The sequence below is a fragment of the Hydra vulgaris genome, chromosome 09, assembly GCF_038396675.1.
Source record: "Hydra vulgaris chromosome 09, alternate assembly HydraT2T_AEP".
Lineage (NCBI taxonomy): Eukaryota > Metazoa > Cnidaria > Hydrozoa > Anthoathecata > Hydridae > Hydra > Hydra vulgaris.
Genome location: NC_088928.1, coordinates 24,044,344 through 24,056,374, shown reverse-complemented (window position 1 = coordinate 24,056,374; position 12,031 = coordinate 24,044,344). Strand labels below are relative to the sequence as shown.

At 27.7% G+C, this 12,031-nt stretch overlaps 1 protein-coding gene across 2 annotated transcripts in view; it reads right to left on the bottom strand.

Annotated features, from left to right (window-relative positions):
• LOC100208841 (sterol carrier protein 2) overlaps positions 1 to 12,031 on the bottom strand; it is a 43,791-nt gene that overhangs the window by 9,550 nt on the left and 22,210 nt on the right. The window contains exons 8-9 of one of the 2 annotated variants that reach the window (XM_065805090.1): positions 4,812 to 5,000; positions 765 to 852 (exon numbers count right to left, since the gene is read on the bottom strand). In XM_065805090.1, coding sequence (XP_065661162.1) covers positions 765 to 852; positions 4,812 to 5,000 — 277 coding nt within the window. The remainder of the gene's footprint in view (positions 1 to 764; positions 853 to 4,811; positions 5,001 to 12,031) is intronic. The other variant, XM_065805091.1, reaches the window with a different exon arrangement.

Below are 12,031 nucleotides of genomic sequence, written 5' to 3'. Positions count from 1 at the left end.
AGTTTTAATGGAATATCAAAGGTTTTAGAAACCTCTTTATTTGTTTTTCCTTTCTCAAATTCTCGTAAACTTTGTATTTTTGCTTTAAATTGTTTTCTTTGTGCAATTTGTTTTGATTTAAAAATAATCCATGATTATTTAAAAAAAAAAGAATAATTCACGCTAGTCATTTCTTGAAAACTAAAAACATTCAAAATTTGAAATAGGAGTTTGATTGTTAACAAGCTTTTTGCACATCAGAAAAGTTTGATTTACAAACAGAATCTTACTGAGTAAATTTTATTGTGGAGATTTTCAAGTTATACAGATTTGAATTATAAAAAGTTAAATACAAGAGCTTCTTAAGCACATTTCACATTTCAAGTGGATTTGAGTTATAGAGATTGTACTGCATGTTGAACTTTTATTTTTAAAGTAAATTAATTTGAGTTGTAATAGCAATTTTTTTTAAAAAAGCATTTTGAAAAGCAATGAAGAGGTAACTAATGATTTAAAAATTCATTCAAAAGATTTATTTTTAAATTAAAAGTTATACAAATTTGCCGACTTGGTGGAAGATAACTAAACTGTCCTTAATATCTAATCTAAAATTAATTTTTTTAAAGCTTCATCATATAATAGATGAAATATAATTAAGTATATACACTACACATAACTTTAAGAACATTCTATATAAAAATTAACTACTTTTAGACAGTACACAATGATCAGATAAATCAAAAGTTAACAGTTAGTTTATTTTAAAAATAACAATTCAATCATACCATTAGAGTTTTCTATCCATTTGGAATTATCAATCAACAACCCTCCCCCTCCTTCTTCACATAATCCCAAAGCTTCATATAAAAACATCTAAAATTAAAAAAGACATTACTTTAAGCATTAAAATTTTTTAAACTCTAATTTACTAGAAAATAACTAATTCAACTGTGATACTAGGAAACAAAGTAGACAGATAAAGAGCAAAAACAAACTACTTAAAAACTGTAAAATATGTAAAAAATGTAAGATAACCCCATAAATAATTTGAAATAACCTCAAAACACTTCTGTTTATAAAAAAAATACACAAGGTTCAATTTTTGTAGATGAAACAAGAAATGATAGTATATATCAGCAGCAAACATGGTTACATTTATAAATAAAACAAAACAAAAAAATACCCAAGATTTAACTTTGGAAGATAAAAGATGATAGTATATATCAGCAGCAAACATGGTTGTATTTATGGAAGAAAAAAAAAAAAATACACAAGATTTAATTTTGGTAGATGAAACAAGAAATGATAGTATATATCAGCAGCAAACATGGTTGCATTTATAAATAAAACAAAACAAAAAAGTACCCAAGATTTAACTTTGGAAGATAAAAGATGATAGTATATATCAGCAGCAAACATGGTTTGCTGCTGATATATACTATCAGCATGGCGTTTGTAAAAAAATGTTTATACGTTAATTAGTTATCTTCTTCTTGATGAGAAGTTCAAAACTGCTTTAGCCAAATTCTCTCCACAATCCTTATTACTTACAACTCTTATATATTTTTCTAAAGTTGGTTTAGATTTGGAGTGAATCGCTTTTGTGAATTGCTGCATTTTGTTTTGCAAACTTGACTGTACCACATTGATTTTCTTTTTAAGAAAAAATATGTGGGCCTACATAATGAGGGTCTTTGATGTTATAAGCAGCTAGTAATTACTTTTGCAAACTCTATTAATTTTAATCTAGCAATCGAACACTTGACTTTAGAAACAAGTCAATCACCAGTGCAGTCACAAGATACAACAAATACTTTTGAACATAGTAATAATAGGTACTAATTGTAGACATTTAGAAATGCAATGTCTACACCTTTTCAAGATATAATTGAAAACTTGAAAGTTGTACTTAAGAAACGTAAGATGTAATTGAGAAGATGAAAGTTGTAATTAAGAAACTGAAGATGTAATTAAGAAGATGAAAGTTGTAATTAAGAAACGTAAAATGTAATTTAGAACATGAAAGATGTAATTAAGAAATGTAAGATGTAACTTAGAACATGAAAGTTGTAAATAAGAAATCGTAAGATGTAATTGAGAAGATAAAAGTTGTAATTGAGAAAACTATAAAGAATACAAAGTTCTTTGTATTTTAAATTTTGTAGTCCTAATAAATTTTGCAATTTAAGGCTAGAAATAATAATATAATATCAATAAAATATAAAAAGTCATGAAAAAGGCATTTGAGGTTTAGGCGGTAACTGGAAAAATTCTATTGGGTGTCAATTAAAACTTTTTTTTATTTTTGTTTGTGAAAAATTTAATTGAGATTTCAGATAAATAATAAATAAAACACAAATAATTTATTTACATAAAAATTTAAAATTTAAATTTAAACAACCTCATTAAAAATCATTGCAATATTCGGTTAAGCACCAACTTAAACGTCTTCCATATTTAAAATCATTGCATAATGCGTTATTGTTTGTTGTACAGCGCATGCACAATTACCCCCATTATTGTTTTTTTTTTGCTTCAGTAACAATTCTTTCTAAATACTGCATTTGTTGTTCCATAATCCCAGCACTGAATACATGTGGAATGCGAATATCATTTTTAACGTTTATTTTTATTTTGGAACAGATAGCTTCCACTGGGTTTAACATCATAACAACTGAGCCTATGAATTTTCAAATCCCCTTTCCAAGCGAAGGTGACATGGACTTTGTTTAACCCACTGGTTAAACAAAGCCAACATTCACTCATTACAAAAATCTGCTTTAAATGATCCTCTGCAAGTTTCCATCATGACGACATTTGTTATTGATATAGCTGCAATCAAATGTATGTTTGCACCATTTGAAGAAGGTATTTTCATTATTGCTCTTTTTCTGTTTGGCACGTCTTTGCATTTTTCTACAAAAAAGATTAAAATTTGTTTCATCCAACCAAACTATGTGATGACCATTTGTGATGTGTTCATTAATGTTCCTAACATATTCAGCTCTTTTTTGTTTTCATTACTACTCATTTTAGTAGGCTCCTTGTGCACTTTTTTAAATGAAAATAGTCTGCCTTTGAGGTAATTGGCAATTGTGGTTGTGCTGGCGCTAATATTAAATTGTCTTAATATTCTTATTTTAATGGCCACCAATGTCAACTGGCAGTCACTTTCAATCCTTGTTAGTGTTTCTTCGATTTGATCATTGGTTAATTTTTTTGGTTAAAAACCACCTCTTCCAATAAAATTTAAATTTCCGCTGCGGACCCAATTATATGCTGTCTTATATTTGACACCTAAAGTTTGCGCCAGAATCACCCAACCGTCGTTTTGCTCAGCACATTCAATTACTCTTCTTCTATCATTCGATGAAGATAAAACATGTTGTCCTTCAACTTGTTCAGTTGTATGTATTTCATGCCTGCAAATTGGACAAGGTGGTTCTGGTTGTTCCAGAAGTGATTGTAAACAAATTTGGTAAAACAAATGCAGACTTTCTATTCATAGTGTATTGACAAATAACACAACGATCTTTCAATTCCATTACTGTATTACTGTATTGCTGCTGCATACAAATGCTAAATTTGATATTATTAACTTATTAAAATGCATGTCCAGGAAGATCTTTTATAATGAACTTTAAGCTCACATTGAATTCGCAATTACAAATAATGTATTCTCATTTACATATTACGATTTCTTAATTACAACTTTTGCTTTTCAAATTACATATTGCGATTTCTTATTTACATGTTGGGTGTTTCAATTACATTTTAAAACATTAATTACATGTTGTGTTACTTAATTACATATTGCGACTTCTAAATTACATGTTGTATTTCTCAATTACATCTTACTTCTTAATTACAACTTTCAAGTTCTCAATTACATCTTGAGAAGATGTACATCTAAAAAGTTATATCTTGTTACAGTTTAGTCAAATTCTTTTCCATGATAACCATGTCTAGGATTTATTTCCAGACAGCCACAATTTAAGTCACAGATTAAAGTTTGTTCAAAGAGCAAAGACTTAAATATATGTAATATAAATATATGTAATCATTGTGGAGGAAGCTTACTTATCAGAATAATTTCTGGATCTTTATCAAAAAAATTAGTCCTTTTTCTAATAACATCTTTATGCAGCAGGGCTATTTCTTTTTTTCCCCTTTTGCTCCAATGCCAATGATATAAGTTTTTTACAACAATATGCAATATTTGTACTCTAAGCCATATATTCTTGATGATAAAATAAATCAATATAATATTAGATTCTAAATATTAAGAATACAGAATTAATGTTTGATATCTTTATATTTTAACAGACTTTTTAAAATAGGCTACATAGGCTATACTTTACAGTAAGCTTTTGATATGCCTAGAACAATGACTCTTGCCTCACAGTGTTGATCTAATGTACAAAAAATATTTCTGTAAATTTATAGTAAACAAATTACCAGTAGAAAAGAGAATCTTTATTGCTTATAATAGAAAAAAATTTAATAATTAATAATTAAACAAATGTCATTTATATTAAAAATAATATTTAAAACGTCTTTATACTATAATACTACACCATTTCACTGTTTTCACTACCTAATGTACCACTGTTTTTACTTATGTAATTGTAATGAAAAATAATTTTTCTTGATTATGGTAATGAAATATGATTTTTCTTTATTTTGGTAATGAGAGATGATTTCAATTAATTAAGGTAATGAAAGATGATTTCTCTTCATTATGGTAATGAAAGATGAATTTTTCTTCATTAATATAATTATAAATTATAAAATATACTTAATTATAAATTTGTTATAAAAATAAAATCAACCTCATTGCAAGCAAAGCAATCATGCAACTCAATTATATCAATATCATGAATTGATAATCCAGAGTCAGCAAAACAATCTTGTGCTGCTTTTTTTGCCATATCGTATCCTCCAATACTGAGTAAACTTCCATTAAATGAAGAAGGAAGATCTGTTACCATTTTCTGTGAAATTATTTCAACTGCTTTTGACTAAAGGAATAGAATATTAAAAAAATACTATTTAAATAATAAATAAACAATTATGATGTTTATAAATGGTAATTATAATAGTGATAAGGGCAACCTAAACTATTTTCTAAAAAATATATTTTAAGTGCTTAAGTTAAGCCAATTTATTTTTTGTTTTTGTTTTAGTTGATTTTCATTAAACATTTTGCTATACAATGTTCTTATATTCTTATAATGTATGGTAAAGCTGTTAAGTTCATTTAAGTTTTTAACAAACAAAAAAACAAGTTACTCTGAAGTCATTTGTATCTTATTTTCATGTTTTTGTTTTTGATTATCTTGATAGCACAGTGAACATTATTATTATGTTATTTCGGTTTTTGATTGTTATTATTATTGGTTTTGCAGTTTGTTATTATTCTTACTATTACGACTTTTAATATAATTTTATTATACATTTTGTATACAAAACTACGTATAGTGAAAAGATTTTACTGTCTTTTTAGTATTCTAAACATACTTTTTTTCAGATACATATATATTTGCATATATAAGCATCTGTATTGATAAACATCAAAATAAAAATAAAAAAGCCAAGCTTTGATTTTTGGTTAACAGTAAAAAAAAAGCACATTGAAATTTTAATACTTTTATTACAGAAAAAATTAGTTGTTTTTCTTTCTTTAAATTTAACTTTGGATTTTTTGTCAATGATAAATAGCCAATCACTGCTACAAATCACTGCGAATCAGAATTTCAGATATTATACCAGTGATGATGAAATGAAAGATTAAAAATACTAAGGTTAAAACTGATAATTTTTGTGTACTAGGTTGACTGTTCGAAAATTTGGATAAAACACCAGTTTCAAAGTTAAAAAAGAAAACGTTTAACTCATCTCCGGCATGGAAACATTATAGTTAACGATTTAGTGAAGAATGTGACAATTTATCCTTTTTATGGTGACCATTCAATACTAATATTCAAGACTAACGTTTAAAATAATGAGTAAAATAATAAAAATATGAAATGTAATATAAAAAAATTTAGAAACAAACTTCTCTGCCTTAACAACCCACCCTTAGCCCTGTCCTCCAGATAAAAACCTGAGCTGTGATACATGATACAAGATGTTATTTAACCACTACATTTTAATTGTTTATTGCATTGTTTCAGAGCGAAACACCTGCTACTGAGTTTAAAGATAGTCATCATACTCACCACATCATACTCACCACATCATACTCACCACACCATACTCACCACATCATACTCACCAGAACTTAAAAATACAAGTTTATACAAGGTGGAATAGTGCTTTGTATATGTTAGAATCATTGTGTTAGCTTTTGTAAAAACTAAAACATTGTGGAACCTGTGACAAATCTGGTCAACAAATGCGGGCATCATAACTTAAAATTTGATGTCAATAAAACTAATCAGTTGAAGGTTCTTTATTCATTTCTTAAGTCATTTGCATCTTTAACTTCTTTAACATCTTTAACTATCTTTTTTTGTTGTGTCTGTAATAAATACAGACACAACAATACACTGGCCATTGTATTAAGCATAAAGTTAGGTCATTGTTGCAGCTTTGTTCGAATGATCTTGTTGAAATTAAACAACTGAAATGAATTTCCTGTTTAAAACTTGACAAGCATAAACAAATAGCTCAATCAACTAAACTAACCTGTTGACTCCATCCCAGTGTAATGCTTGCTTTGTTTAGCAGAGATAAAATATACACCATCTTGCTGACTTATGCAAAAAACAGTTGAATTACCTGTATGGTAGACCATAAACCATAAATAAGTCAGTGAATCACCACAGAAAAGTGCTACTGTTAACTGGCACTGTTAGCAGAAATGATTTCAACCTTATAAGAAGTTGCTAATCAGACCCAAGATTTGGAATGCCAGGTACAGAATTATTTGTCCCATATACTTAGTGAAGGTAAGTAGGACAACCTTAACTTCTGGAAAAACAACTGCAATTTAAGTATCTGACCATAACTGCAGGCAGTGTTGCAATAAAGAGTATATTCTCTATGACAGGTCTTATTACTAACTCTAGAAACTCATCCCTTAGTTCTGTTATGTTAAATATGATTTCTTGTATTCATGACAACTTGCAGTTCAAGATAATGAGTACACAGTGTCTGTATATATGTGAGTAATCCAACTGTCATTTTAAAACTTGTTTAGTTAAGTTTACTATAACCAAGGCTTAAATAAACATAACTTATATCAGTAAAACTAAACATAGTAGTCTAGAGTTATTACTTACTCTTAAATTCTTCTCTTAAAGTACTTGTATAGTCATATAGTATTACTCTTATAGTAGCAAACACAAGTTTTGAAGTATTAATCTTTAAGTGTAAAACAAAAATAATACAATATTACTAACGTACTACATTAAAGAAAAAATTTTAAAATGTTTTCAACAAAATTAGTGTTAAATGAAAGTTACAGTACTTTAAAATGTTTTTAAAAGTGTAAGTTTGTGTAATAGTATTTTTAAGACATTTAAGCAACCAATGCTTCGAAGTGGTATTTGTTGGAAAAATGTAAGAACTTGACATTTAACATTTTTGTTCTATTTAGTATATTGCTACATAAGGTCAATAAAAGCTGTTATTAATCAGTATCAAACTATTTTTTTCATTAGCCAAAACCAGTTGATTTCTTACAGGCTGTTTATGGCTTACTTTTAAAAATTGCTTTCAGAGGTCTAATTAACTGAGCTACTCAACCACAAATCTATTTTATACCAATTAACATAATGATTAATGCATAAATATGCCATAGTTTGAAAATGCGCGTTTTCTAATGTAATGGAAAAATATCTTACTTGCATTTAGTTAATTTTACTGGGAAAAAATATTCAATTGCCGAAAACATGGAAATGATCATGTAAACTTGCTTCTTTGATTGCCCAGATAAGCAAGTTGACTGATGATAGTAAACTTGCTTCTCTGTGCAACAAATTTTTTTATTGAAAAAATTTAAAAATTTGCACTTACAGAGGTATAGGGTAGATTTGAACCTCTTGACTATGAGCCAATTAAAGAATTACAAGAAAAATTGATTAACAATATTTAATAGAGTACACTAGCCCAGTAAAATAAACTTCATTAAAAAAAAATTTGAGAAAAAAAAAAAATTCTAAACTATTATTCTAAATAAAAATAAAAATAATATTCTAAATAAAAATTAATATTCTAAATAAAAATTAATATTCTAAATAAAAATTAATATTCTAATTAAAATTCTAAATTATAAAAATTATAAAAAATTTTAAAAAAAAGAATTCTAAAATAGGAATATACAAAACTAAGTATACATTAGGGTATGGGTGACAGGAATAATGTTGAAAAATGAATTTCGGAATAGTGTCGAATATATTAAAAAGGTCTAATGTTGCAAAAAATCTTTGGGTGGGCGTAAAAAAAAACCCAAGGCAATTTTAGGGGCCGAAAAAGGGTCCATTTTGACACCTCTAAAATCTTATAAACTTTATACGGTTGGATCGAAAATTTTATCTTGATCAATATTTATATAAGAACTATGACTTATAAGCAATTAGTTAAAAAAATTATTCACGTTTAAAAGTGTAAAAGTTCCATTCAACGTTTTTGCTGCGATAAACGTTTTGTCATGATGTTGTCAAAATATTGTCAACATCTAGTTTGAAAATTTCCGTAACCAATACATGTAAATTCTTGTGGTGTATAGTTTTCAAACCATTTTTTATAAGTAATTCTTCAAAAGGAGATTGATAGTCTTGATATACAATCCTAAGGGCTCTTTCGAGTATTCTGTTAATACGATTGTTAAGTTTTCTGCGAGATGTAATAAAAGCATTAAGTATAAGTTTTCTTTGATTCAGAGACATAAAATAAGCAAGTCTGGAGAGCGCATTAACTTTTTAACTTGCTGATTTACATAAATTGTTAACATGGTTATTAAAGGAAAGTTTATTATTAAACATTTTACAAAGTAATTTTTCATTATCAGATGAGACTATTTATCTATCACAGATGTTAACTTTAAGACTTAAGAATATTATTGAAAATGCCAAAAGCAGAATATGCTATAGGTATAGGTCTTTTTCTTTAACATATTGATTCCCAATACTCAAACCTGCAACAAATTTTGCAGGTTGGTACTGATAAAGTTAACCAACGTTGGTCATTATCAACTTTGCAGACTTTGAAAAAATTATGTCAATTGTCATTGATTCAGTTTCTTCTTTTAAAAAAATTTAAGTTTCATGAAAATTTTACTATGTACTCCAAATACTTCAAGGTATATACTAGGGTTTCTCATTTCCCATAAATTTAGCATCCTGGGAATCCCGGTGTGTAACTTATTTATCGCGGGATTTTCTGGCATTATTTTAAATAAAAAAAAAATTATGTCTGTTCATAATTTTGTTAAACAAAGATGTTTTGCAATATAATACGGTTTAAAGACTGGTAATTAAAACACCCTAGTATTTTACATTAAAGTATTTTTATTACCTCAAAAAAAGTTAGTTGGTTCCTTCAGAATTATGAAATAATTATTTTCACGAGGAATTTAAAAAAAAACTTTAGTTAGCCCAATAATAGTAAATATTTATAATATAAAAGTTTTTGGTTTTTAACTAATTTATCTTAGCACGCTAATCAATATTACTATTTAAAATAAAATATTGTTTTAAAAATTATAAGCAATCAATTGATTTGTCACTTAATCGTGAACAAATTTTTCCCATAAATAGACCCGCGGCAGAAAAAGCTCTTTCTGATTCAATTGAAGTCGGCTTGATGGTCATTAATATGGAATATACTCTTTCTAAACTTTCGTTACGTTTTCCAGTTGCCTCAAAAAGTTTGATTTCTTATGTGAGGTTTTTTAAATAGCTAATGTCTTCTAGAGCTGCTTTTTCTAATTGTTTGACATTACAAATAGTCGCATCCAATTTTTGTTCAAGTGTCAAAATACTTTTGCCTAATAAATTTGGAGCAACAGGTTAAGATATTGACAGGTCAGAAACCATGCTTTCATTATCACGACTCACTTCAACTAATTCATGTACAGCCTGGTATAAATTTTTTTTGCTGTTGCTTTTAATGCATATTTGGACGGTAAGAGTAGTTTGGAGTTGATATTTGATTCCTGATTATAACTAATTGGGTTGTTTGAAAATTTTAGTAGTCCAAATAAATTGGCATTTCTGCATTCTTCAATTCTCTGCTGCACAGATTGAAGCAGTTTATGAGCTATCAAATTTTTTTCTCCGCCAAATCATCCAAGATGAATATTATTACACCTTCTGCGTCAAGAAGAGTAGCATTACTTCTACCAAGTCTTTCTATTCCAACTTTTATCAGTTGCAGAGAAATTGTTATGGCGTTCATAATTGCATATTCATTTTTGGAGATATTCAGAACTTCTTTTAAATCAATCATTGCTTTTAATATACATGTTTTTACTTTAAGAAATCTTTCTAGCATTACAACAAGACTATTCCACCTTGTTTTGACATCTAATATCAACTTGAGTTCTTTATAAAACATAGATTTTACGTAGATTTGTAAAAGGTCATTTTTAAGAGATGATTTGCGGAACATTCGAACCACTTTTCGATCCTTCTGAATTGTTAAGGCTATATTTACGCTATTTTGTAAATCATCAATAAACGTTGAGCCTGTTGAGCTGTCATCAGTCTTGATGTTTGTTTATCAGTTTGATGATGTATTTTTATTTCATCAACACTTATACATTAAACACTTATACATCATCAAAATCATCGTAATTACTCAAACTTTCATCGGAATCTTGCAACTGTGATTCAATATATTTTGCTGAAGAGTCTGACTTTTTGTAAAGAACATCACATACTGCCAAATGAAGCCCGTGGGCATAACACAGCTGATGTTCAATACCAGTTAGCCGTCCAAATTTCTTCATTACGGATGCGTCAGTGACACTAGCTATGATGATGCGATTTTCATTACGGATCCGTCAGTGACACTAGCTATGATGTGCTTTTTAATTGATAAATTGAAATCTGACAGTTTTTTTCAACCAGATCAAGAATTTTTTTTGCAGGATGCAGTGATCCAGCTATCGAAGTCCAAAACTTTGTTAGCAAGTGTAAATTTACATTTAAATAACGTCGATTTTTTAAAGACATATATTCGTCTACGGATAAAGAAAGTCGTGACCTGCGAGATATTTCTTTTGTTATCTCTAAAACCACAGTTTGTTTAGCTAAATCATATTGTTTTTTTTATCATACTCATAACATAAGATGGATTTTTTGGTAATAACATGCCTTTTTGAGACAATGATTTTCTAATAAATTCACTTATTGTTATGGCATTTATTGAGAAGCCATCCACTGTTGCTAGCTTTGACACAATTTGCTCAATAGCCTGCTCATTAACAAACAATGTGATTTTCTTTTGCACAATTTTAATTTCCGAACCAGTATCTTCATGTTGACGCTTCATATTTAAATCCAAATCTTTATGTGCGTTTTTTAAATGACGAAGGAGCCTACTTGTCGAAAATCTTTCGCACATTATCTTTACATTGCACTTTTTGCAAATTGCAGATTCGCCAGATTTTTCTTTACAAAAATACTGCCATGCTTTTGATCCATTTACTATTGACATGGTATATCTAAATTGAATCGTAAAACAACTAAAGTTAAAGTTATAAATATTTCTTACATATGTACAATATATGTCTTTGTTTGCCGTTTTTTAAATACAAAAATTGTTAAATATTTCAATACAGAAATAGTTTAACTTTTCAATAATTTAGAAGTTTAAAAATCAAACTTACTGTTTTCGTCGCTAGAAATCTTTTTTATATTTTACTCATATTTTATAATAACGAGAAAAAAGAAAACATTCCTTGAATTAGATATAGTTTAAGATAGTTTCAATAACATTTCTTGTTGTACTAGGTTTTAATATAAGATAGAAACACATAAAACACAACTAAATGCAATAATATTTTTCTTATTTTTGGTCGAATTAGTTCAAACAGTTATAT